Source organism: Oncorhynchus masou, chromosome 29 (genome assembly GCF_036934945.1).
Source record: "Oncorhynchus masou masou isolate Uvic2021 chromosome 29, UVic_Omas_1.1, whole genome shotgun sequence".
NCBI classification, from domain to species: Eukaryota; Metazoa; Chordata; class Actinopteri; order Salmoniformes; family Salmonidae; genus Oncorhynchus; species Oncorhynchus masou.
In genome coordinates this window covers 42,137,758-42,165,436 of record NC_088240.1, presented here as the reverse complement: position 1 = coordinate 42,165,436, position 27,679 = coordinate 42,137,758, and the positions used below count along the sequence as shown (strand labels likewise).

The window sequence follows — 27,679 nt, the reverse complement described above, 5'->3', positions numbered from 1 at the left end:
GGTCTTTCATTTCTCTTTATTTACAGAGCTCTATGCACATACATACTTTACAGTGTAATACTTTTACAACACGATTCTTTATATAATAGATATAGTTTCATGCCACACTTTGAAGAACTGTAAAGAATATCTATTGAAATGTTTAGATGGAGGAATAATTGTCTATACAATTAAGCTACTATATCAGCACACAGTGCAAATGTTGAATACTTGGATGGTTATAAAACTGATTTTTTGAAAAAGAGGCCATAGCAAATCTGTTACTCTAAAATGACCTTTGAACCCTGTAATATGTCAGTCCTTGCATCAGTTTGATCAGCCAAGTGCTATTGAACGTGCCATGTCAAAGAAGCTAACATTGGGCTCAAGCATTTCTTCATTGATTTCATCTCAGTTATCTGTGTGGGCGTCAAACGTGGACCACTATATGATTTGACGCACTCCCATGACATTCAAGTTTTAAAAAACTCTGATTATTTTAAAAGATTATATATTGGGGAAATAGCTAAAAAATCCCTAAAATGCTGAGAATTCCCAGGTAAGGCTGTCTCGGCCAAGTGTTTTTTCGTCTTTTATCAGTGTGAGGCGCCACTGATGTTGTTGAACAGAAACGGCTATTTAAGCAGGAATTACTAAAGCAGTTCATTGGGCATATAGATTTAGCTTTAAAAACTGATAACAGTATTATTGAAACTCTCCCATGTGGTTGGTGTTTGCGGCATGTTATTCAGCCAATCATTGGGCCATCAGACTTCTGTTGTTAGCTCGGAGATCTTGATGTTGACAAACAGAGAAGACAGAGGGATTGCCGTCCCATCTTTGGACAGAAGGTGGATATGGCGATATCCTGTGAAGTGTGGGGAGAGGAGCCAGAAGAAATTCAGCTTGCTGTCATGAATAACCACTTGGAAACCATCGCTCATGCAGTAAAATATGTACATTTGTACATAACAGGCTTACATTAAAACACTCAGCAGGGATGTCAAATTCTGACAAGATTCATCAATTGATTTAACCTTTAGCGAGTCAATAGGATCAAATTATTTTGTACAATCATTTAAAGAAAACTGCAATTGGGATTGACCCAGTTGTCCAGACTTCACCCTCAGCTGTAATATGATAAGGTCAATATTACCTGGCTGAATACAGGTGAAGGGCACAGTGAACTGGCCCATGAAGTCATTCCTGGAGGACTTGTCATAGTCCTCCACCACAAAACGCACCAGGGCCAACTCAGGGACATGGACGATAAAATTGAGGGTCTCATTCCACAGAGGGTTAAAACCTGTAGGTAGGGGGCAGCAGAGTCCAGGTTTTAGACAGCCAAGAGAAGTACAGAGGTTCTATCTAATTCACTAAAACATGGCATGGCGTATCATACTTACGTGTAATAATAATGATAATGCATGTTTTTCTTTTTTTTTACATCAGTAACAGTAGAAAGTTTGGACACACCTACTCATTCAAGGGTTTTTCTTTATTTTGACTATTTTCTACATTGTAGAATAATAGTGAAGACATCAAAACTATGAAATAACACATATGGAATCATGTAGTAACCAAAAAAGTGTTAAACAAAGAAAAACCTTTGAATGAGTAGTTGTGTCCAAACTTTTGACCGGTACTGTATATTTGTTAAGTCTTAGTTTATTGGATAGAAGATAGAGGAGAGTTGAAATGACATTGGGCCGAATTGGAACCCATGCTGCTGCGGCTCATGTGCACTGGAGGAAGCGGCCGAGACCACCTTAGGCCACAAAGCGGCCTAGACCAAAGCATGCATTTTAGACCAGGAGTAAGCTGGGTCTGTACAAAGACCCCAATGAATGTGTTTCCCTCACCATTGTTGTCAATGTAACTAGTTTCTTGCTTGGCTTGGTCCTGAAATACTCCGTAGATCTCCACTCTCACCAGAGGGTCAACGATAGAGTCCTCCTTGTGGTTCACCTTTGGTAGCTGCTGCCCACTGATCACCTTATGGACAACACATGCACATAAAAATCAAAACTCAGACAAGGATACATACTCAAAAACATTGCAAATGAAACCGGCAAAACACACTAACTGTACATGCACACAACAAAACACAACAGATAGTTGTTTCTGAACCTGGATAGACAGGCGGAGTGATGTGTAACCATTCCGGTCCTGGGGTCTCTCTGGATCAAAAGAGTCATCATTCCTCATGAAGTCAGGTTTGAGGACGTAGCCGCAGCAGCCGTTCTGACTGAAGAGCCCATCGTTCAGATCCATCTCTGGCCCAGCTGTCTGGAAGTTCAGAGCCACTAAGAGAACATCAAATAAATGCATACAGCTCTTTTCACAAATTTGTCACAAAGTGAAGAAGAGTGAGGAGACAACGTGCTTGTAGTCTCTAACTCTCCTTGGCTTGCACCCTGTTTATCTCCAGACCCATCTGCATGATGTGTTACCTTGCCATTTCGGGCAGTAAACCTTCTCCTTCTTTCAAGCAATGCATGTACGGATGTGTACGGTGTGTTTCACCAGGCCTAATGTAATGTATAATAGAAACAATAGGTTCTAGGCCTGTTTAAGGTAAATTGTCTGGGACAGAGAGTGTATAAAAAATAAAAAAAGTAAAGTTTTACGTTATGTGCTAGCTGGGCTATGCCTGAACTTGCCCAGCTAGCACATAATGTTCCAGGAACATACATTCTGTTCTCAGAACATAAAGAAAACGTCCCATAAAAACCACAAGAAAAACCTTTGTAGAGTTCAAAGAGAACGTTCTAAGAAAGTTATTGAACAACATAGACATTCCGTTCTCAGCATCAACAGAACTCTCTCTCTATCCTCTATCTTGTGAAGCGTGTTCAGGAGTGTGGACCTCGCACACTAATTGGCCACACCTGATCTTAATGAGTGCTTGTTTTCTTTTGGAATTGGGTTTGTTTGAATAGACTAAAATGAAAAGCTTTGTATGCATGAAAAAAAACATGGCATGCTAGCTCCATCCTGGTGGCACATTGGACTAATTCCATGGATAGAGAACAGAAGATTATGGACTCTATTTTCGGCTGGCATTAAGGCGGTGCCAGCGTCGATCTCATGTTCGTTGGCAATTTCAACCTGTTAAAGCTAGCGCTCTGCTATTTTCAAACTGTTGGCAATTTACCTGTCTTATATCAGCTCGCTTACGCTCAGATGGGAGGGATAGAAATATTTGATATGTTGATCCAAAGTTCTCATTTCAGGCAGGGCTAGTAGGGATATGTAAGACCAACCAAAAGCTTGTTTTATCAGTAACACGGTTGGTTATGGCATGAATGTTGACAGTGGAAAAACACAGCCTATGGAGCCGTGATGCACACTGTCAATATGCGCATGGAAGAAGAGTTTTAAGATACATAAAACTATAGTTTTTCCCCCATTTTATTTGATTGAAAACCAAGCATAGTCTCCCTTCCTCTCAATGAAAGCTGTTTATTTTTGTCCTGACCAATGCAGTCAGGACTGTTGAAAATAGGGTTTGTCTCGTGAGACCACTTGGAAATAAAACTTAATCACCGAAGCTTATTAAAAGAGCTAACATTCCCTTTTTTTATCTTTGTATTGTAGGCAGACCTACATTATTATAGCCATGCAGATCCCTCTGTGAATACTGGTGAACCTCGTTTTTAAAAGTTGTTTTCCTGTAACAATTGCTTGTTTTTACGTTTCATATGTTCAAAACCCAAGCCCTCCTTAGGCTACCCTGGGCCAGGGCTGCCCAGCCCTCTTTCCTGGAGCTCGACCGTCCAGCGTGTTTTCAGTCCGACCCTAATTTAACACACCTGATTCTAATTTGCTGCTCAACAAGACATTAACTAGCTGAATCAGATATGTTATATTAGGGTTAGACTGAAAAAAGGGATAAAAAAGAGATGGTTCCAATATATTTATAAAACATATTTGGTAGCAGTATAACATTGAGTGGACATTCTCTCTTTGTCTTTATATTGGATCTTTGTCCAGTTACAGTGAAAAATGTTGATGTGTGTAAAACCCTCCATAGTCTGTGTAGTTGTAATATTATATGCCCACAGGGAGTGATTATGGTGCCTGTAGCTGTATTGGACATAGCCTATTTAAAAATATGTTGTTGTCGTGTTTCGTTTATAATTGGATAATTATTTGTTGTCTTTTTAGGCCTTATCAGTAAAGAATTGAATCTTGCCTATTGATAACGTTTTGCATTTCCATGTTCAGCCATAATGCAATTTACAGTAGGCATCGCCCCAATATCAGTGTGAATGCTACCATTCATAAGTTTGGACACACCTAATCATTCAAGGGTTTTTCTTCATTTTTCTATTTTCCACATTGTAGAATAGAGAAGACATTAGAACTATGAAATAACACATATGGAATCATGTAGTATCCTAAGAACTGTTAAACAAATCAAAATATATTTTAGATTCTTCAAAGTAGCCACCCTTGTCTGAACACTTTGCACAGCATCACCAGCAAAGAAGGTGAGTGAGGTTGCTGCATCAGATGACCTGGCCTCCACAATCCCCCGACTTCAACCCAATGGAGATGGTTTGGGATGAATTTATATTTGATATTCTTCAAATTAGCCACCCTTTGCCTTGATGACAGCCTTGCACACTCTTGGCATTCCCTCAACCAGCTTCATGAGGAAGTCACCAGGAAAGCATTTCAATTAACAGGTGTGCATTGCTAAAAGTTAATTTGTTGAATTTCTTTCCTTATTATTGCGTTTGAGCCAATCAGTTGTGTTGTGACAAGGTAGGGTTGGTGTACAGAAGATAGCCCTATATGTTAAAAGACCCAAGTCCATATTATTGGAAGAACAGCTCAAATAAGCAAAGACAAAACGACAGTCCATCATTACTGTAAAGATGGCACCGACTTCTAGTCCTTAGGAAACTTTGCCGTTTTTTTTGAATGTATTATTTCTTACATTGTTAGCCCAGAAAATCTCAAGTGTTATTACATACAGCCGGGAAGAACTTGGATATTAGAGCAACGTCAACTTACCATCACTACGACCAGGAATGCGACTTTCCTGAAGCGGCTCCTTTCTACGTACCACCCAGGGCATTTTAATTGATTCCAGAGGCTGACCCAAAACAACGCTGCCGGAGAAGAGGTAGATGGAGCAGTCTTCTGGTCAGACTTAGCAGGCGCGCACACCCCCCACCGCGTCTGAGTATATTACTCGCTAATGTCCAGTCTCTAGATAACAAGGAAGGCAAAATTAAGGCATGGGTTGCTTTCCAGAGAGACATCAGGGATTGTAACACACTCTGTCTCACGGAAAATCTCTCGGGATATGCTGTCGGAGTTGGTACAGCCACCTGGATTCTTTGTGCATCGCGCCGACAGGAATAAACATCTCTCCGGGAAGAAGAAGGGCGGGGGTGTATGTTTTATGATTAACGACTCGTGGTGTAATTGTAACAACATACAGGAACTCAAGTCCTTTTGTTCACCTGACCTAAAATTCCACAATCAAATGCCAACTGTATTATCTCCCAAGGGAATTATCCTCGATTATTGTCATAGACGTGTATATCCCCCCTCAAGCCAATACCACGACAGCCCTCAAGGAACTTCACTGGACTGTACTTTATGCAAACTGGAAACCATATATCCTGAGGCTGCATTTATTATAGCTGGTAATTTTAACAAAGCAAATTTGAGAACAATTCTATAAGCATATTGACTGTAGATCTCGCGCTGGAAAAACACTGGATCACTGCTACTCTTCGCGATGCATACAAGACCCTCTTCACCCTACTTTTGGAAAATCTGACTCTATTTTGCTCTTCCCTTCCTACAGGCAGAAACTCAAACAGGGTGTACCCGTGCTAAGGACTGTTCAACACTGGTCTGACCAATTTGGAATCCACGCTTCAAGATTTTTTGATCACGCGGACTGGGACATGTTCCGGGTAGTCTCAGAGAATAATGTCAACATATACACTGAATCGGTGAGTTTATAAGGAAGTGTATAGGAGATGTTGTACCTACTGTGACTATTAAAACCTACCCTAACCAGAAACCGTGTATAGATGGCGGCATTCACGCAAATCTGAAAAAACATACCACCGCATTTAACCATGAAAAGGTGACTGGGAATATGGCTGAATACAAACAGTGTAGTTATTCCCTCTGCAAGGCAATCAAACAGGCGACATGTCAGTATAGAGGCAAGTGGAGTCGCAATTCAATGGCGCAGACACGAGACGTATATGGCAGGGTCTACAGTCAATCACGGACTACAAAAGGAAAACCAACCACATCACGGACACCGACGTCTTGCTTCCAGACAAACTAAACACCTTCTTTGCCAGCTTTGAGGACAATACAGTGCCACTAACGCGGCCCGCTAACAAGGACTGTGGGCTCTCCTTCTCCGGGGCTGACATGAGTAAGACATTTAAACATGTTAACCTTCGCAAGGCTGCCGGCCCAGACCGCATCCCTAGCCGCGTCCTCAGAGCATGCGCAGACCAGCTGGCTGGTGTGTTTACGGACATATTCAATCTCTCCCTATCCCAGTCTGCTGTCCCTACATGCTTCAAGATGGCCACCATTGTTCCTGTACCCAAGAAGGCAAAGGTAACTGAACTAAATTACTCTCTCCCATAGCACTCACTTCGGTCATCATGAAGTGCTTTGAGAGACTAGTCAAGGATCATATCACCTCCACATTACCTGTCACCCCAGACATACTTCAATTTGCTTACCACCCCATTAGTTCCACAGATGATGCAATTGCTATCACACTGCACACTGCCCTATCCCAATGACTACAGCTCAGCATTTAATGCCATAGTACCCTCCAAGCTCATCATTAAGCTTGAGGCCCTGGGTCTCAACCCCGCCCTGTTCAACTGGGTCCTGGACTTCATGACGGGCCGCCCCCAGGTGGTGAAGGTAGGAAACAACATCTCCACTTCACTGATCCTCAACACTGGGGCCCCACAAGGGTGCGGGCTCAGCCCCCTCCTGTACTCCCTGTTCACCCATGATTGCGTGGCCATGCACGCCTCCAACTCAGCCATCAAGTTTGCAGACGACACAACAGTAGTAGGTTTGATTACCAACAACGACAAGACAGCCTACAGGGAAGAGGTGACGGCACTCGGAGTGTGGTGTCAGGAAAAAAACCTCTCACTCAACGTCAACAAAACAAAATGAGATGAGTGTGGACTTCAGGAAACAGCAGAGGGAGCACGCCTCTATCCACATCGACAGGACAACAGTGGAGAAGGTGGAAAGTTTTAAGTTCCCCGGCGTACACATCACTGACAAACTGAAATGGTCTACCCACACAGACAGTGTGATGAAGAAGGCACAACAGCACCTCTTCTTCCCCAGGAGGCTGAAGAAATTTGGCTTGTCACCTAAAATCCAACTTTTATAGATGCACAATTGAGAGCATCCTGTCGGGCTGTATCATCGCCTGGTATGGCAACTGCACCGCCAACAACCACAAGGCTCTCCAGAGGGTGGTGCGGTCTGCACAATGCATCACCAGGGGCAAACTACCTGCCCTCCAGGACACCTACACCACCCGATGTCACAGGAAGGCCAAAAAGGTCATCAAGGATAACAACCACGTGAGTCACTGTCTGTTCACCCCATTACCATGCAGAAGGCGAGGTCAGTACAGGTGCATCAAAGCTGGGACCGAGACACTGAAAAACAGTTTCTATCTCAAGGCCATCAGACTGTTAAACAGCCATCATGAACACAGACAGGCTGCTGCCTACATACAGACTTGAAATAATTGTCCACTTTAATAAATGGATCACTAGTCACTTTAGTAATGCCATTTTAATAATGTTTACATATCTTGCATTACTCATCTCATATATGTATGTGTCACGACTTCCGCCGAAGTCGCCTCCCCTCCTTGTTCGGGCGGGGTTCTGCGGTTGACGTCACCGGCTTTCTAGCCATGGCCACTCCATTTTTCATTGTTCCATTTGTTTTGTCTTGTTTCCCGCACACCTGGTTTACATTCCCTAATCACACTGCATATATACATTCCTCTGTTCCTTCCCCATGTCTTTGTGTGGAATTATTTTGTTATGTGTTTAGTGTTATGCGCCAGACTGGTTTTTTCCCGGGTATCGTGATTTGACCCGTAGTATGTTTATTGTCATACATTTGCATTATTGTGAGTGTTTTTGTGCTGATACACTTTTGCCATTGGCTGGAGGGTTTTTGACGCAGTTGCGTCTGTCTTTTGTGCTTCTGCCAAATAAAGTGCGCCTGATCACAACTCTCTGCTTTCCTGCACCTGATTTCTCACCAGTAGTGCACAACCTTGACAGTATGCTGTATTTTGTACCATCTATTGCATCTTGCTCTGTCATTGCTCATCCATATATTTATATGTCTATATTCTTATTCCATTCCTTTACTTAGATTTGTGCTTATTAGGTAGATTTTGTGGAATTTTTAGATTACATGTTAGATAGTGCTGCACTGTCGGAACCAGAAGCACAAGCATTTTGTTACACTCTCAGTGACATCTGCTAACCATGTACACTCCCGTTCATAAGTTTGGTGTCACTTAGAAATGTCCTTGTTTTCCATGAAAACATACATGAAATGAGTTGCAAAATGAATAGGAAATATAGTCAAGATGTTGACAAGGTTGTGAATAATGATTTTTAATTGAAATAATAATTGTGTCCTTCAAACTTTGCTTTTGTCAAAGAATCCTCCATTTGCAGCAATTACAGTTTTGCAGACCTTTGGCACTCTAATTGTCAATTTGATGAGGTTATCTGAAGAGATTTCACCCCATGCTTCCTGAAGCACCTCCCACAAGTTGGACTGGCTTGATGGGCACTTCTTACATACCATATGGTCAAGCTGCTCCTACAACAGCTCAATAGGGTTGAGATCCGGTGACTGTGCTGGCCACTCCATTAAAGACAGAACACCAGCTGACTGCTTCTTCTTACATAGTTGTTGCATAGTTTGGAGCTGTGCTTTGGGTCATTGTACTGTTGTAGGGGGAAATTGGCACCAATTAAGTGCCGTCCACAAGGTATGGCATGGCGTTGCAAAACAGAGTGATAGCATTCCTTCTTCTAGATCCCTTTTACCCTGTACAAATCTCAAACTTTACCACCACCAAAGCACCCACAGACCATCACATTGCCTCCACCATGCTTGACAGATGGCGCCAAGCCCTCCTCCAGCATCTTTCATGTTTTCTGCGTCTCACAAATGTTCTTCTTTGTGATCTGAACATCTCAAACTTAGACTTGTCTGTCCATAACACTCTTTTCCAATCTTCATCTGTCCAGTGTCTGTGTTCTTTTGCCCATCTTAATCTTTAATTTTTTCTTTGCAACTCTGCCTAGAAGGTCAGCATCCCGGACTCACCTCTTCACAGTTGACGTTGAGACTGGTGTTTTGCGGGTACTATTTAATGAAGCTGCAAGTTGAGGACTTTAAGTGAGGCGTCTATTTCTCAAACTAGACACTCTATTGTACTTGTCTTCTTGCTCAGTTGTGCAACTGGGCCTCCCACTCCTCTTTCTAAATTATAAATTATAGATGGGCTAAATTATAGATGGTTATGTACAGGTGTAGTAATCTGTGAGATGCTCTGACAGCCGGTGATTAAAGCTAGTGAGGGAGATAACTGTTTCCAGTTTCAGAGATTTTTGTAGTTCGTTCCAGTCATTGGCAGCAGATAACTGGAAGGAGAGGCGGCCAAAGGAGGAATTGGTTTTGGGGGTGACAAGAGAGATATACCTGCTGGTGCGCGTGCTACAGGTGCGTGCTGCTATGGTGACCAGCGAGCTGAGATAAGGAGGGAATTTACCTAGCAGGGTCTTGTAGATGACCTAGAGCCAGTGGGTTTGGCGACGAGTATGAAGCATGGGCCAGCCAACAAAAGTGTACAGGTCGCAGTGGTGGGTAGTATATGGGGCTTTGTTGACAAAACGGATGGCACTGTGATAGACTGCATCCAATTTATTGAGTAGGGTATTGGAGGCTATTTTGTAAATGACATCGCCGAAGTCGAGGATCAGTAGGATGGTCAGTTTTACGAGGGTATGTTTGGCAGCATGAGTGAAGGATGCTTAGTTGCGAAATAGGAAGCCAATTCTAGATTTTACTTTGGATTGGAGATGTTTGATGTGAGTCTGGAAGGAGAGTTTACTGTCTAACCAGACACCCAGGTATTTGTAGTTGTCCACATATTCTAAGTCAGAACCGTCCAGAGTAGTGATGTTGGACGGGCGGGCAGGTGCAGGCAGCAATCGGTTGAAGAGCATGCATTTAGTTTTACTTTAAGAGAAGTTGGAGGCCACGGAAGGAGAGTTGTATGGCATTGAATTTGAAGCTTGTCTGGAGGGTTGTTAACACAGTGTCCAAAGAAGGGCCAGAAGGATACAGAACGGTGTCGTCTGCGTAGAGGTGGATCAGACACTCACCCGCAGAAGCAAGAGCGACATCATTGATGTATACAGAGAAGAGAGTCGGCCCAAATATTGAACCCTCTGGCACCCCCATAGAGACTGCCAGAGGCCCAGACAACAGGCCCTCCGATTTGACACACTGAGCTCTATCAGAGAAGAGAAGGAGGTGTTCTTATTCTCCATGGACTTTAGTGTCCCAGAACTTTTTTGAGTTTGTGTGGCAGGAAGCAAATTTCTGCTTGAAAAAGCTAGCGTTGGCTTTTCTAACTGCCTGTGTATATTGGTTTCTAGCTTCCCTGAAAAGTTGCATATCACGCTAATGCAGAACGCCATAGGATGTTTTTGTGTTGGTTAAGGGTAGGCTGGTCTGGGGAGAACCAAGGGCTATATCTGTTCCTGGTTCTCCATTTCTTGAATGGGGCATGCTTATTTAAGATGGTGAGGAAGGCATTTAAAAAAAAATAACCAGACATCCTCTACTGACGGGATGAGGTCAATATCCTTCCAGGATACCCGGGCCAGGTCGATTAGAAAGGCCTGCTCGCTGAAGTGTTTCAGGGAGTGTTTGATAGTGATGAGTGGAGGTCGTTTGACTGCTGACCCATTACGGATGCAGGCAATGATCACTGAGATCTTGGTTGAAAACAGCAGAGGGCAAGATGGTTAGGATGATATGTATGAGGGTGCCCGTGTTTACGGCTTTGGGGTGGTACCTGGTAGGTTCATTGATAATTTGTGTGAGATTGAGGGCATCAAGCTAAGATTGTAGGATGGCTGAGCTGTTAGGTCGCCTAGCAGCACGAGCTCTGAAGATAGATGAAGGGGCAATCAGTTCACATATGGTGTCCAGAGCACAGCTGGGGCAGAGGGTGAACTGATTGCCCCCCCCCCATCTATATAGCAGGCGGCAATAGTGAGAGACCTGTTTTTAGTGAGGTGGATTTTTAAAAGTAGAAGTTCAAATTGTTTGGGTACAGACATGGATAGTAGGACAGAACTCTGCAGACTATCTCTGCATTAGATTGCAATACCGCCCCCTTTGTCCGTTCAATCTTGTCTGAAAATGTTGTAGTTAAGGATGGAGATTTCAGAGTTTTTGGTGGTCTTCCTAAGCCAGGATTCAGACACGGCTAGAACAATATATTTGGATTTGTTTAACACTTTTTGTAGTTACTACATGATTCCATGTGTTATTTCATAGTTTTGATATCTTCATTATTGTTATACTCAAACCCTTGAAAGAGTAGGTGTGTCCAAACTTTTGAATGGTACTGTATATATTTCCATATTGAAGCCATGCAATTACTTAGAACAGTGTGGACTGCGATCAGGTTCAAGTTAACATATTTAGCAAAGATGGGATAGGTCTACATTTTGTAATTTTGTTTCTGCAAGCTATTTAACAAACTATGACGGACTAACATTGGAATTGGAGTTGATTCCAAGGCAATACATAAAAGACCGTAAATACACAACTTGAACCAACCACATATTTAGCCACGGAGCATGTTCTGATTGGCCAGTGAGGGGTCAAGCCTCGACACACATACTTATTTATTCATCAAAATCCAATCCTTTCGCACCACCACAATCATTATTATTGGTTGTGAAAATAGCTAAATATTCACCACGAACCTATAGCACTACCGCATTTCTATGTGTCCTATTTGTGCTTGGAGTTCAAAAAAGTTAACCCAAAATAAGCATAAGCAATAACAGTGCTATTAAAAATGTTATTGAAACATTCAACCAAAGTTTTAAGGAAGCCTCAAGATAACCTATAATTTTAGTTCTCAAAAGCGTTAATAAAACCGCCCAGGAAAACATTCAAGGAACCAGAGTAAATGTTCTCAGAACCTCCCTGCAACCTAAAAATAAACATTCCCAGAACAGACAAAATTTTTACTTCCATTATCAGAACATTTAAAAACGTTCAGTTTTACAGGTCAGTAAACGTATGACTTCATTCCCAGAGTACAAAATGGTTTAAGTGAAGAAGGGTCCTGTGTGGCTCAGTCGGTAGAGCATGGCGCTTGCAACGCCAAGCGTCGTGGGTTCGTTTCCCACTGGGGCCACCCATATGCAAAAGTAGTGGCCCCAGCCGACTTGTAAGTCGCTTTGGACAAAAGCGTCTGCTAAATGGGATATATTATTATTATTATTAAGCTCTCACCTATCTGACAGCCTACGTTCCACAGCTCCTGTGGGTTGTAGTTGGAGGAGTCGGTCCTCATGCCACTGGGGTAGACCCTGCTCAGCTGTCTGCTGTTGTGGCGCACAAACTCTGCCCCTGAGAAAGACACAGCCATACAATGATGCTTTTTTTCTATCCCATAACCCAGGGGACCTACAACAGTGAATGGTTGTGAATTCCTAACCAATGATACTTGGCAATATCGATACATTATTTGCTATGTAGGTATTGCTAAAATAGTTCAGGGAGCACCTGTGTCCTTTGCAAGTTTCCTGGCCTTGGACTCAGAGAAGGAAGACATCTCGTAGTACTTGGAGTGCAGGCGAGAGTACTCAAAGCTGTGGAAATGAACACTCTTGCAGTACACCACCAGATCCAATAGTTCCCTGGAGAACTTGGATTTCTGAAGAGACAGGACGTTACATGTAAGTGAACAAATATCACCTGCTTTGTGGCTATTAATTAAACCACGGCATATCATGATTAGCTGGCAGATCAAGGCACAGTGTTTGTTTGCTTAGGGTGTGATATTTTTTGCAAAATGGCAGAATGAATTGTTAGTAATAATCTAGTAATGTATAAGTGTAATAGTTGGTGCAGATGACGGCAAGAGGTTGCCAGTCGTTCACCTCCATCCATTCTTCCGTTCATCCTAACAGATCCATCCATCCGTCTGTCCATCATCCGTCCGTTCATCCTTCCAGATACATACGTCCAGCCACGTACCTTATCATTGAGACGAAGGGCCTCTGCAGACAGGCTCTTAGGGTCAGCTTCATCTTCGTCGCTGACCTCATCAGTGACCTCATCGGTCAGCGTTTCACTTTCTTCTACGCCGCCAATCTTCTTCGCTTTCAGCAGGACCTTTCCCTTCAGATCCTTGTATGAGTATGCACGAATCCAAGGACACATGCGCGTACGGACGCACACACACACACATACACACACATGTGTATAGATGACAGTGTACAATAACTGATGCCAATGAATAGATGATGTCATGTATTATACGTAGATGACGCCAAAGGAAATACTGTGCCATGTTTGAATATGATTTGTTTTGTGTCTCAAATCTATTTGAGTGGTCCACAATATGTTTTTGTTTTATCTGTATTTTGTATCGTCAATTATTATATCATTTTGGAGTAACACTTTAATACATTTTTCTAACTAACTTTAGTCTAGCACATACATACACACACCTCATTGGATATTTATCTTTCTTTTAAGTGCTCTGACTGAAAGAAGAGTATGAAAATCACTGGAGACTTATGATTGTACTGCTCCCAGCATCACTGCTGAATAAAAACCTGAACAAAGTCACAGACAGGAAATCAAATCCTTAGAGAACGTCTTCTCAGTTGACTTGATAAATAGTGGACTTGTCTTGTTGAATAAGGGTTACAGTAGAGTAGATAAATAGAATAGAATAGAATAGAATAGAATAGAATAGAATAGAATAAACTTTGCTTGCCCAGGGACGCCAACCCAGGCAAACGGGCAACCCAGGAACCCCCATCATATGTTAGCAAAAATAAACACACACATCTTGCCTTATCAGGTGAATGTAATCAAAATGTTCAAATTAATAGATTTGGTAGACAGTTTCATTATCTAGACCTCCCCACTGATCATTGGAGGGGAAGTGTAAACTCTAACACTCCATTAGCTAAAAAGGTATCTTGGCTGCGTAGAAAAAAATGTTGCTGTTATAAAGCTCATTTTCTGCAATTCTATTCATTTTGCCATGGCTAATGCTGTGTTCCTCTGCTCAAACATTATCACAAAAATCAATGGCATATGCACTGAATTTTTTGATTCCTCCTGATTGTCCAGCTTTTATTTGATTGTTAGCTCTCAAAGATGGTATTATTTAAAAATGTATAAAAATGTATATAGTTCAATATTTTTTTTTCATGCTTTCTATCTGGTTTTTGTTGCTTTAAGTTGACACTGAAACTTCTTTTTCACCCCGAAAATCATCACTTAGATGGCATTCCTAATAATGTTGTATACAGAAAAAAAGCCTGTAATTAGCACCAATGACTGTAATTTCCTCCATATTAAAGGAGATTTTGGTAATGAAGCCATTTATTTACTTCAGTGTCAGCTAGCATGCTAACTGTTCCTATAGACTTCCAATCATTGCGCTAACGCTAGTTAGCATTGGCTTGTGAAATTATATATAACTTCCTTCATGCTGGACGCAGAGACATAAAAATGGTATCCACAATGGTATTCTTTTGCAGCTAGCGATAATAAAATATGTATCTTTCACCACAAAATACGCAACAAATTACTCCCCCCTCCAAAAAACAAAAATTTGCGGACCACTGCAGTACCACCCCGGACCCTGAGCAGTGAATTGAAGCGGTCCAGTGTTGGTCTTACCTGAGGAGAGGGCAGCTCTTGGGGAACCAGTCTGTCGAGGGGGGCCCTGAGCAGAGTGTCCCCCAGGATGGTGTCCAGGAGCTGGGCCATGACCCTCTGCTGCTCCATACTGCAGTGGTTCTCCAGGGACAGGATGACAGGAAACTCAGACACCTGGGACACAGGGAGAGGGGAGAGAGGAAGGACGTAATTCCTAAAAGGATGTGTTGAACTTTGACAGTATTTTTTTTTTTTTTTTTACAGTAGTTCTTCTGAGAAGAGGTGAAGGCTGAAGACAGGATGTTTTATGACGCTGAATAATTTTTTGAAGCAAAAACCAATACAGAAGACAAATGGACAGAACCACTAAGAGACTGGATTAGATTTAGAGTTGGGGATAGAGCTGCCGTGGTCATGGAGGCTACAGTTAATTCAGGTATTGAAGTGCCCACCTTGAAGGCGTACTCCGCCAGTGTGGTGATGACGTCTCTGAAAAGTATCTTGGACGTGAAGGTGTGGCCGTGATAAACAACCGGCTCTCCATTTGGCCCATCCCAACAGTCCACCTCGACGCAACGACAGCCACGCTTCAGAGCCCTGCACACAGACACACTGAGTTCAACATCGGTGCATATCAAAAGCTGTTTGAACAGTGCCTTACTGCCATGTAAGCTATAAAGGGCTGCAATGCTGAGTGTTTTGTTCCTCACTGGATGTAGGCCTCCTGGCTGCTCTGTCCTCGGAGCTGGTCGTCCATTAGGTAGGTGTTGTGGGAGGAGCAGATGAAGTAGTGGCTGAGGGGCTGGCTCATGTCCTGGTGCAGGGCCAGCAGCTGGGGATCCAAGATGGCGCCCTCCGGAGAGACCAGGTACATCTGGAAGCCATCTATAGACATGGCCCCGTGTTTCTTGGCTGTGAGAAGACATGGGAAGTTCTGTCTTATATAAGTCAACCCAATCAGAAAATGCTCAGTCAACTACATCTCTCTGTTGATTGTGGTCGACAATGGCAGTTGATTACAATTGACTATGGTCAGTATAATTGTGGTCAATCATGGTTACTAGTTGAAAAATCTATATATATATGGTCATACAATGTACAATACTTAATATAAGGACAAATATATACAGTGCCTTGCGAAAGTATTTGGCCCCCTTGAACTTTGTGACAATTTGCCACATTTCAGGCTTCAAACATAAAGATATAAAACTGTATTTTTTTGTGAAGAATCAACAACAAGTGGGACACAATCATGAAGTGGAATGACATTTATTGGATATTTAAAACTTTTTTAACAAATCAAAAACTGAAAAATTGGGCGTGCAAAATTATTCAGCCCCTTTACTTTCAGTGCAGCAAACTCTCTCCAGAAGTTCAGTGAGGATCTCTGAATGATCCAATGTTGACCTAAATGACTAATGATGATAAATACAATCCACCTGTGTGTAATCAAGTCTCCGTATAAATGCACCTGCACTGTGATAGTCTCAGAGGTCCGTTAAAAGCGCAGAGAGCATCATGAAGAACAAGGAACACACCAGGCAGGTCCGAGATACTGTTGTGAAGAAGTTTAAAGCCGGATTTGGATACAAAAAGATTTCCCAAGCTTTAAACATCGCAAGGAGCACTGTGCAAGCGATAATATTGAAATGGAAGGAAGGAGTATCAGACCACTGCAAATCTACCAAGACCTGGCCGTCCCTCTAAACTTTCAGCTCATACAAGGAGAAGACTGATCAGAGATGCAGCCAAGAGGCCCATGATCACTCTGGATGAACTGCAGAGATCTACAGCTGAGGTGGGAGACTCTGTCCATAGGACAACAATCAGTCCTATATTACACAAATCTGGCCTTTATGGAAGAGTGGCAAGAAGAAAGCCATTTCTTAAAGATATCCATAAAAAGTGTTGTTTAAAGTTTGCCACAAGCCACCTGGGAGACACACCAAACATGTGGAAGAAGGTGCTCTGGTCAGATGTAACCAAAATTGAACTTTTTGGCAACAATGCAAAACGTTATGTTTGGCGTAAAAGCAACACAGCTCATCACCCTGACAACACCATACCCACTGTCAAACATGGTGGTGGCAGCATCATGGTTTGGGCCAGCTTTTCTTCAGCAGGGACAGGGAAGATGGTTGAAATTGATGGGAAGATGGATGGAGCCAAATACAGGACCATTCCGGAAGAAAACCTGATGGAGTCTGCAAAAGACCTGAGACTGGGACGGAGATTTGTCTTCCAACAAGACAATGATCCAAAACATAAAGCAAAATCTACGATGGAATGGTTCAAAAATAAACATATCCAGGTGTTAGAATGGCCAAGTCAAAGTCCAGACCTGAATCCAATCGAGAATCTGTGGAAAGAACTGAAAACTGCTGTTCACAAATGCTCTCCATCCAACCTCACTGAGCTCGAGCTGTTTTGCAAGGAGGAATGGGAAAAAATGTCAGTCTCTCGATGTGCAAAACTGATAGAGACATACCCCAAGCGACTTACAGCTGTAATCGCAGCAAAAGGTGGTGCCCAATTTTTCAGTTTTTGATTTGTTAAAAAAGTTTGAAATATCCAATAAATGGCATTCCACTTCATGATTGTGTCCCACTTGTTGTTGATTCTTCACAAAAAAATACAGTTTTATATCTTTATGTTTGAAGCCTGAAATGTGGAAAAAGGTCGCAAATTTCAAGGGGGCCGAATACTTTCGCAAGGCACTGTATATAAAAAAATCTTATTGGAACTGTAATGGAAATTTTAATGTTTGTGCTTTTCTTATAACTAATTTCTGTGTTCTATTGATATGCTGTTCTATAAACCAATTTCTGTGTTCATGCAAGTGGCTGACTGTACAAATCCTCGCTTATCAGTAGCTGCAATTTGGCAGTATGACCAGACCTTGTTTTGAGAACAAATGAAAGATGTCTCAGTTTAAAGGTTTCAGCTTGGAGAGAAAGAAGCCTTGTAAGGTGTTTGTCACGCCCTGGTCTTAGTATTTTGTGTTTTCTTTATTATTTTGGTCAGGCCAGGGTGTGACATGGGTTATTTATGTGGTGTGTTTTGTCTTGGGGTTTTTGTAGGTTATGGGATTGTGGTATAGTAGAGTTGTCTAGGTAAGACTATGGTTGCCTGGAGTGGTACTCAATCAGAGGCAGGTGTTTATCGTTGTCTCTGATTGGGAACCATATTTAGGCAGCCATATTTTTTGAGTGTTTTGTGGGTGATTGTTCCTGTCTCTGTGTTTGTTTGCACAAGATAGGGCTGTTTAGGTTTTTCACGTTAAGTTTAGTGTTTTGTATTGTTCGTGTTTATCTTTTATTAAAGATGTATCGAAATAACCACGCTGCATTTTAGTCCTCCTCTCCTTTGACGGAAGAAAACCGTAACGGTGTTGGTCTGTCCCATGTTATGAAACAGTATTGGTCGGTCACATGAATAAAACAAAACGGTAATGAATTAATTATGCTAAATCATGCAAATATAACTTGTCTGTGAATAGCCGTATATAAGACAACTGCTGGGTCTGCCCAGGCAGAGCTCCTGATTGACAAGTGTACTATGGTTGTAACGCTTCTCGTTGGTGGAAGGAGAGGAGGACTAAGGTGCAGCGTGGTAAGTGCCCATAATGAAATATGCAACACTAGACAAAACAACAAACACGACAACAGAAAACAACCACCTACAAAACACAATGGAAAACAGGCTATCTAAATATGGTTCTCAATCGGGACAACGATTGACAGCTGCCTCTGATTGAGAACCATATCAGGCCAATCACAAAAATAGCAAATCATAGAAAACCTAACATAGACAACCCACCCAACTCACGCCCTGACCATACTAAACAAAGACATAACAAAATAACTAAGGTCAGAACGTGACAATGGTGCATTGAGTTGGTTGGAACCTCTCCAGCACGCTGACAATAAATAATTATTCATTTAAAATTGGCTTTGAGTGTCCCTGTGTAAGAATTTCCATGACAGAAACCCCCCCAAAAACTACAAAGTAAAAAAAATAAAAGGGCACAAAAAAACATACAACATATTTTTAATGAAACATGGCGACTTGTTGACCGACCATTGTGGGCTCTTGTGGTTCACTCAGGTAGACTAGGTAATGATCATTGTGGTTGTCATTCGTTATGATTGACATTGTCTTAATGAGGCTATTAATGATCTCATTCATATAGTTGATTGTGGTTGACCACAGTTGCACAGTGGTCCTTACCGTTCTCTGAGGGTTCGTAGCGGTCAATCAACTCTTGGGCGTGCTCCAGACTCCTCTCCCCCTCCTGCTGCTCCTGCTTCAGGAAGTCCTCCAGCTCAGCGAGGGTTAATATCTGTCCGTCCCGAGAATAGTCCTGGAACACCCGCCACACATCCTCCCTCTCCGTCAGCATCTTATAGAACTGGACAAACTCCTCGTTCTCCAGACAACCGGACTCTGAGTTATCAGCCATCTGGGGGTAAAAGCAAAGAGCAGAATACTTGTCTACTTCAGAGAAAAGGTGTTCCCATTACATTTTATTTTCGATTAGACTTCTACCACCTTATGATGGTAGACCACTGACGGTGTAGTCACTTGCGATGACGTCATAGAAAAGCAACCAATGTTGGAAACAATTCCACCACTTACATCATCCACATTTTAACTACTGGTCACTATACTTTAAGGTTGATTACATGTCAAAATCCATGGATTTTCATGTGAGTATATGAGCATATTCCTAAATTCCAAATGAATAGGAAAGATAAGCACCCTCCCATTCATTTGGGATTGACAGACAAATAGCTGGATCTATACAAGAGTTAGCATGGGAGATGGACTCAATTCAAAAGTGAACAGTAGATGATGACGGTAACCTCACCGTGAAAAGGCGAAGAGCGTACTCTTCATTCATGTCCACGTTCATCATCTTCAGCAGTGTGCGCACCTCCTTGAAGTTCATCCGTCCATCTTTGTTTTTATCCGCCTTTTGAAACCAGTCCCAGATCCACCTGAGAAAAAGGAAGACGCTGGCTAAGGGCAACAATTAGTAAGAGTTAAGATAGAATGGAGCAACGTTATAGACCCTCATTGGTTTGTATGGTTAATCAATCCGTATGTTGTATTTAATGCTGAGCTTAGAACAAGGATACTGGTCGAGCCTCTCCTTGTCATTCATGCTCATAGTGTTCTGGATCAGTTTGCGGACACCCCGGATCCAGACCTGCGCCTCGGACGGCGACTCCGCCACCAGGTCCAAGTTGCTGCGGCGACCACGGAACACCAGGGTGAAACAGAGGTCAGCGGGGAACTCATCAGCGATACTCAGCAGGATCTCCGACTGGTGACCCTCACGCACCACATCCACGTCAGCCACAGAGACTAAGAGAGAACATTAGGCATCATGTGAAGACATACTCAGGCTTTTTCAATGCTAAAGTGATTTCTCAATAGATGATTGTATGCCTCATTCTTTTTTCATGAGAGAAATACTATGACTGTTCATTCAACTTTTTATCTACAGTCTGGTCAATTCTTATGCTGTCTCCTCCCTGCTTCCTCCACCCACCCAAACCCACACACTTGCAGTACTCACAGGTGGAGTGGCCTGTCCCTGCCCACCTGGACTTGTACCAGATGGTCTGGCCATCCTCCTGCAGGCGGAAGTGCCGCTGCTTCTTCCAAGAGCGAGACTTGACCTTCCTCAACATTGCCCCCACCTTCATCGCCTGGAGGTCCTCGTCACCCTGGGCAACTGTGCAGGATCAGGGGTTAGTGGTCAAGGTTGGGGTCAAAGGTCATCTTGACCATCCTTACAAATATAGTCTTAATCAATTTAGACCTCATATTGTTTCTCTATTCTGGTTAATGGATATTTTGATCAGAGGAAATTCTTTTAAGGATCCACACATTTACAAAAACTTTAGCCTAAAATGATATACCCAAATCTAACTGCCTGTAGCCCAGGACTTGAAGCAAGGATATGCATATTTGTGATATAATTTTAAAGGAAACACTTTGAAGTTTGTGGAAATGATAAATCGATGTCAGAGAAAATAACACATTAGATCTAGTAAAAACATGTTTTTCTTTTTTTGTACAATCATCTTTGAAATGCAAGATAAAGGCCATAATGTATTATGCCAACCCAGGCACAATTTAGATTTAGGCCACTAAATGGCAGCAGTGTGTGTGTGCAAAGTTTTAGACTGATCCAATGAAACATTGCATTTATGTTCCAAATTTTGTATCAAGACTGCCTAAATGTGCCTAATTGGTTTATTAGTACATTTTCAAGGTCATAACAGTGCATTTTCCTCAAACAATAGCATGGTATTCTTTCAATGTAATAGCTACTTTAAATTGGACAGTGCAGTTAGATTAAAAATAATTTAAGCTTTCTGACAAAAACAGATATGTCTATGTCCTGGGAAATGTTCTTGTTACTTACAACCTCATGCTAATCACAATAGCCTACGTTAGCTCAATCGTCCCGCGGGGGACCCACCGATCCTGTAGAGGTTTTAAATTGTATTATTGCATGATTGATGCAATCTCATGCAACCTTTTAGTATCTGTCAACTTACACAAGCTTTGGGGAGATTCCATTGCTTGCCTTGACACATGCCGGTGGGAATTTCCTGCAAAAAAAGAAGACAAAAATAATTGCTGTGATACATATTATGCTGTAATAGTGACACAAGTAAAATCATTCCCTCCCTACTTCTTGATCAGTGTGGACATCCATGGCTGAATAATCGATCTAACTGTGTCATCAACATTTTAGCTGGGTTGCATGCAGAGCTCGGAAATCCAATCAGACTTATGCTTTCTCTTTCTGTCTACTGATTGACTAAGAGGGAGAGGTGCAGAAGATTGACAACCCAAAGCTTGGCATTTCTTACAGTCGGTGTGCCGCATGGACTCAATTAAGTCTAGTGTAGTTGGCACTGCAGAATGCTCAAGCAGTATAGGAGTGAATGCAGTTTAACCAGGACAATACAGAGAATGAACCAGGTGTCTCATTCATGAATCTAAAAAATCGCACCAAAAGTAACAGGTAACTCTCCAATTCATATTTGAATTCTCAAGTCATATGCCATAACCGAATTGACTCCAACCCTATTCTCTATGTCCCTGTGTTAGTATGACAACTACTTTTGGTGCTGCTATCAAATACAAATGTATTAGCCGTTGGACGAAAATATACTCCGCACCAATCAGCTGTCTAGCCCCCAAGGGAAGAGGTGCTCAACTCCTCACAGAGAGGAAACTCACAAGAACTTATTGTATTGTACACTCCAAACAGTCAAATGTTCCATAAAGGGAGAGTTCAAATGGCTTCTCTTTCTTCTTTTTTGGCTGTAGAATGTCTCCCTTTCCTCACATTGTCATTTTACAACCTTTGTAGAACAATGGCTAATTTTGATAGTATATTTTCTCTTTTTTTTACCGTTTACAGCAAGGTAAATTGTTCCATAGTTCAAAATTAGCCAGCCCCACTGTTAGTTTGTGAGCGAAATATCCACTCCTTCTTCAGCAATACAAGTGTAAATAAAGCATTGTCCCTGAAGTACTGCAAATAAACTATCTGTTTAATATTTTTTAACAACACCAGTGATGTTTTTGATATGTGGTGTTTGTGAAAAGATGTGAAAGAATAGGAAGAGCTCTCACAAAGCAGTAATTTTCATGGACCCCTCCTATAACTACAGTATATTCTACACATACAGTACACTCTCATGTGTACACACATAGTCATGCGATTCTAACCAATGAATAAACTTTTATGTTATGTTATTTGGTGGGCTGTTGCAGTGTTTTGGAAATATGACTAATACCCAGCCACGTGCCTGAGAGTATCCACCTGACCACAAACACAGGGAGAGAATCCTGACTCACTGGCAAGTCGGTGTCATACTTTAAATGGGCTACTCACACTAATAACTACACAAAGTATTAAAGAAACACTGTTTATCAAGTGAAGTGGCAGCCTCATCATATGCCCATATGTCTTCACTGTACATTTAATTACAAGCACCCCTTATTATAAACATCTGCGATATATGACCTTCATTGTAAATTAGGCTGTCATTGTAAATAAGAATTTGTACTTAACTGACTTGCCTAGTTAAATAATGGTTAATTTAAAAAAAATCACAGGAATGTTCAATTTCCCCTTTCATGAAAGCTCTGTACTCAACGCTCAATGGGCTGTTGCTACAGTTCAGGAGGAGCTGTGTGAAGAATCCTGTAAACAAATTCAGTTCCACACATGTAAAATGTGCTTGTGCCATGTAGGGAAGCTGGCTGAAGGACAACAAAGTAGAACCAGCTGCTGTAATATGAGACAGAATCAAAACAGCAACCAGGGGGTAAGATTATAATCAAACCAACAACCGCAACACTAAACCACAACCTGTGCTGAACACATTATGTAGTGTAGGCTATGCCTTTTACAATCAAGATGAGGACAAATAGAATGAGTCAAAGGAGAAGAAATTACACTTACCAAATTGTAGACCTCTCCCTCGGGTCTTTGCCCTGGCCCCGCTGGGGCTGCCACTGCTGTGAAGAGCTCCAGAATAGATTGGGGATGTTTGGTGAGAGATATCCAGGAAAAGGCTACAGGAAAAGGCTCCAGACCAGGATTAGGAAGTGTCAAAGATAGCTGGCCACCCAAAAGAGATAGGGGTCTGGTGGGGGTAGCAGGCCCAGTAGAAAGCTCCAGATCTATGGACGCTTAGGGAGTGTCCCGAGACCACTAGCCAAGCACTGGGCTCGGGAGATGGGGAGTGTCCAGAGGAAAGCTGGCTCAGTGTATATGTCCTCTATGCTCTACTTTGCCTGCTTCATCTGGGAAAACGTTTCTGCCTTCTGGTACACTCCTCCCCCATCCACCTACCCCCTCGCCTTCCTTCCCTGCCACTCCCTCTCTTTTCCTATTCTCCTACACCCTGATGAGGGCTGTTCAATTTTTCCAAGGCTGCTTTAAAAAATCCTTTGCTGTTTTCCTGTAGGCTGCCACGGTATGCTGCTGCTCACTTTAAATGTCTTGCTCTCTCCGTCTCCATACACACACTCTCTCTCTACCTTATCCATGAGCAGACTGCAGATTCGATTCACCCCTCTCCATTGTTTTAAGGACAGCAATCCAGACAGTACTTGTGTTTACCTCAGCACAGACAGATTACAGATAACTCAGTCTAGGAGAGGTTGCCTGTTCAAGATCAAAACGCATGTAGAGAGTGGTATACAGTAGTCCAGTTCACACATACCCAGACAATCCTTTCCATACCTACTGTACTTATCCCATCAATGAGTTAACGTCTATTGCACATGCAGCCATGGTATAAACTGGGTGGTTTGAGTTCTGAATGCTGATTGACTGACAGCCGTGGTATATCAGACCGTATACAACGGGTATGACAAAACATTTATTTTTACTGCTCTAATTACATTGGTCACCAGTTTATAATAGCAATTAAGGCACCTCGGTGGTTTGTGGTATATGGCCAATATACCATGGCTAAGGGCTGTGTCCAGGCACTCCGTGATGCGTCATGCCTAAGAACAGCCCTTAGCCGTGGTATATTGGCCATATGCCCCTCGTGCCTTATTGCTTAAATATATTATTTTCCACTATATTGGTACCTACTTCATGTAAGCATCATTCCACCCTCCTGTGGAACCTTGATCTGGTATACATGTATATGTAAAACAATATAATGGAAAATCCTGGAGGTTGATGGTTAGGTTTAATGGCCTCTTTGCAACTAGAATGCAACCTACTTGTACTAGAAACACTTGAATAACTATTTTACAATCAATTTTTTTTTCTTCTTACAGAACAGCTTTTGATCATAATCCATTTTCAATATCTACAAATGCTAGTTTTCCTATTGCACACTCAGAATAACATAACATTCAGCGTTTCAGATAGGTGGATAGAACATTTGTTTAGTTGGCACTTGAAAACATTACACACATTTTGGCAGAGATCCTCTAGGGATCCAATTTATTTCCAAACGGTGTGAATCTCTCAATAAACAAAAAGAAAATCCCTTGTATTGTTAATGTCACCTATGGAGGAAATGGTAGGATAAAAACTGCTGAAGCAAATGTGCAAGTGGGGTAGGGGAAACCTTTTATTTTGATTCAATAATGACGTTGCACTTCAAGATACTGCTCCCAGATCATTTCACGGTATCACTGAAATTAAGTTTGAAATCTCAATTTCCAATACAAGAGAATATATCAGTTATTCCTTCAACATTTTAAGGAGGTAAACAGTTTTTGCTGACCAACTGAGAGTGAGGCTTTGTTTTGGAATACATAACAGTAGATTTGTTAAACGAATAGCTCCTAAGAAAAAAGCTAGCTTTCTGTTGATGCCTGGCCTTAAAAAATCAAGTAAATGGATTAAGAGAAAATATGAAGAAAAACATTCCCAGAAAGAGCCGGTAGTTGCTTGTTCTGTTCAGGAGAGTACAAAAAACTGCAGGAACAACATGCTTTTTAGCTAGTCTAAAACAAGGCCAATTTGTGACATCAACGTTGATGTGCTTTTTGATAACATCAATGTTAAACTTCATATTACGCATGTCTGCTGAAATGTAACGCAAACACTTCCATAAGGATTTAGGGAGCATTGTGACAACGTCTCAGTGACAATGCCATGAAAGTGGCAATTACAACTTATACTGTAGAGCTGTATAGTTTCTGTCACATTGGTTTAACTTTTTCCAGTCCTAGCATATTTGTCTCTGACACTGTGACCTCTTGGCTTAAACTACATTCATAGCACAGCTCCTCTCAGTGGACATAAAGACACAAGAGAACAAAGGAAACTGGCCCTTTCAAATTTCTCATATATTTATTTACATTCTGCACATTTTCAACAGACTGAAAATAGTTGTTATTTAGGCAAAATAATTGTGAGAAAATACTAACACATTATAAGGGCGTTATACGTGCTTAATGGTAAATCTTACAGTGCCTTTTAACGGCAACCAACATTTTCAAAGAAAATGTGTTTATGTGTTCAAGGTAACAAACTACTTTTATTTTGAAGCTTTTTGAGCTTAATGCACCTAAAAGATGCTGATTTCACTGAGCTTGTGTTTGCAAATGGTCTTGAGGTAGGTGTTCTTGTTATACTGATAGAGGACTAAATTTTGTATATGTGCCATTATAGCCAGATTTATTAGAAAAGGAGGAGATAAGAATCACAGCTGGAAATGAATAGTAAATCATATAACGCCCCCCGCCCAGCAGACTGTCGACCAATTGCATTCATGTTGTTGTGATGCACCAAGCGGTTGCTAAGCTAATCGTCACGCAATCCTGTCTAAAAGTCAGGGAATGAGTTGAGAAATCTGCCTATTTTCCTCAGAAGTATGTAATTTTACGATTTCAAAGCTAATTATCTCAAATCCTGGAAACGATTTGTAATGTTGAGCTTCTTGTTTACATAATTCATGCTCATGTTGGCTTTTTGTGCTAGCATCCAATTGACTCCCATTCCTTGAAGAAGAGATCTACTTGTCTGAGTTTTCCCAGAATGCAACGCACTTCCCATTGAGATTCCCATCTACTCAAAAGTATCTCTGTTTTGCGTATGTGACAGCATGGGCAGCGCCATTGAGGCAATCTCCATTTTGAAGTAGTCAATTTTCTTCTTCACAATTGGCTGATCCTTCCTGGACATGACTCCAACAGGGTCACCAGGAGGGATCAGCAAATGCAGTTGGAAGTCCCACCCAGTTGACTACATTAAAATGGTGGAAGCCTGCAATGGGGACTTGGCTGTGGTAGTTGTAACTGAAGGTCAAGGTTGGGAAATAGAGGAAGCGGATGTTTTGTTTGAATCAGATTGCGTGTCTCGTGGAGATGAGAGGAAAAAAATATTGGATTTACAATGGCAAATACAAAAGGATATAAGAGAAGAAAAGTGGTAGTGGAATCCAAGCCAAGTAAGTGTTTTGGGTCAATGTTACCTGAGAGATCCGTTTGAAGTCTCTAAAAATCGTGGATGCATTGGGTAAATTGGTGAGAATAATGATACGTTTTCTTTGTGTCTGCAAATGCAAATTATATGGCCATGTGTCAAGTGTATGTAGAAGGAAGGAGTATCGTATGCCAGCTGAGCAGAAATTCTGCAATTGAACATGCGGCCAAATTTCTGAAGTGTCCTGTTAGGGTGGAGGAGACAGAGGTGGCAAGAATACGGGCTGTCCAGCATGTCTCCTATCCGGAGGCATTGAGAAGAGTGGAAGAAATAAATGAGTGATGTTTAAGAACTAATGATAGTAGGAGTAGAGACACCAGAGACGATTCATTGGTCAACAGAGGGAATCTGAAATGTTGCATGTCAAGAAGGTGGAAAAGCTGAGGAAATGGACATCGTCGTGAGTGCGATTGAGTTTTTTGGGGGGAAATTGGGATTTTACAGCAGAGGCATTACAAGGCATGGTCATCACAGACCCCTGAGTTTATGTAGGGAAGTTATTTGAATTCTGAGTGAAGGAGTAGAATGGGTTTTTAATTCAAATGTATTTTGTATAATATCAGGACCCCCTTTCCTGCGAATGCTATAATTTTGTTTCACTACCATTTACAGTAGGTGGCGGCAATACACCAGTAGTCTGCCATAATTCCTCAAAGTAGAATAAGCCAGCAATGACGATGATCAGGCTAA

At 41.8% G+C, this 27,679-nt stretch overlaps 1 protein-coding gene across 1 annotated transcript; it reads right to left on the bottom strand.

Moving 5' to 3' along the window:
- On the bottom strand, positions 1-23,871 carry LOC135519752 (1-phosphatidylinositol 4,5-bisphosphate phosphodiesterase delta-4-like). Its single transcript, XM_064944977.1, has 16 exons — positions 23,492-23,871; positions 21,567-21,620; positions 20,576-20,734; positions 20,133-20,361; positions 19,862-19,991; positions 19,222-19,453; positions 15,702-15,903; positions 15,444-15,588; positions 15,013-15,165; positions 13,348-13,500; positions 12,874-13,024; positions 12,601-12,717; positions 2,110-2,285; positions 1,842-1,974; positions 1,136-1,285; positions 1-847 (listed from the first exon to the last, which is right to left on the bottom strand). The coding sequence occupies exons 2-16, from the start codon at positions 21,586-21,588 to the stop codon at positions 747-749; spliced, it is 2,253 nt and encodes a 750-aa protein (XP_064801049.1). The 5' UTR covers positions 21,589-21,620; positions 23,492-23,871; the 3' UTR covers positions 1-746.
- Positions 23,872-27,679: the final 3,808 nt, after the last annotated feature.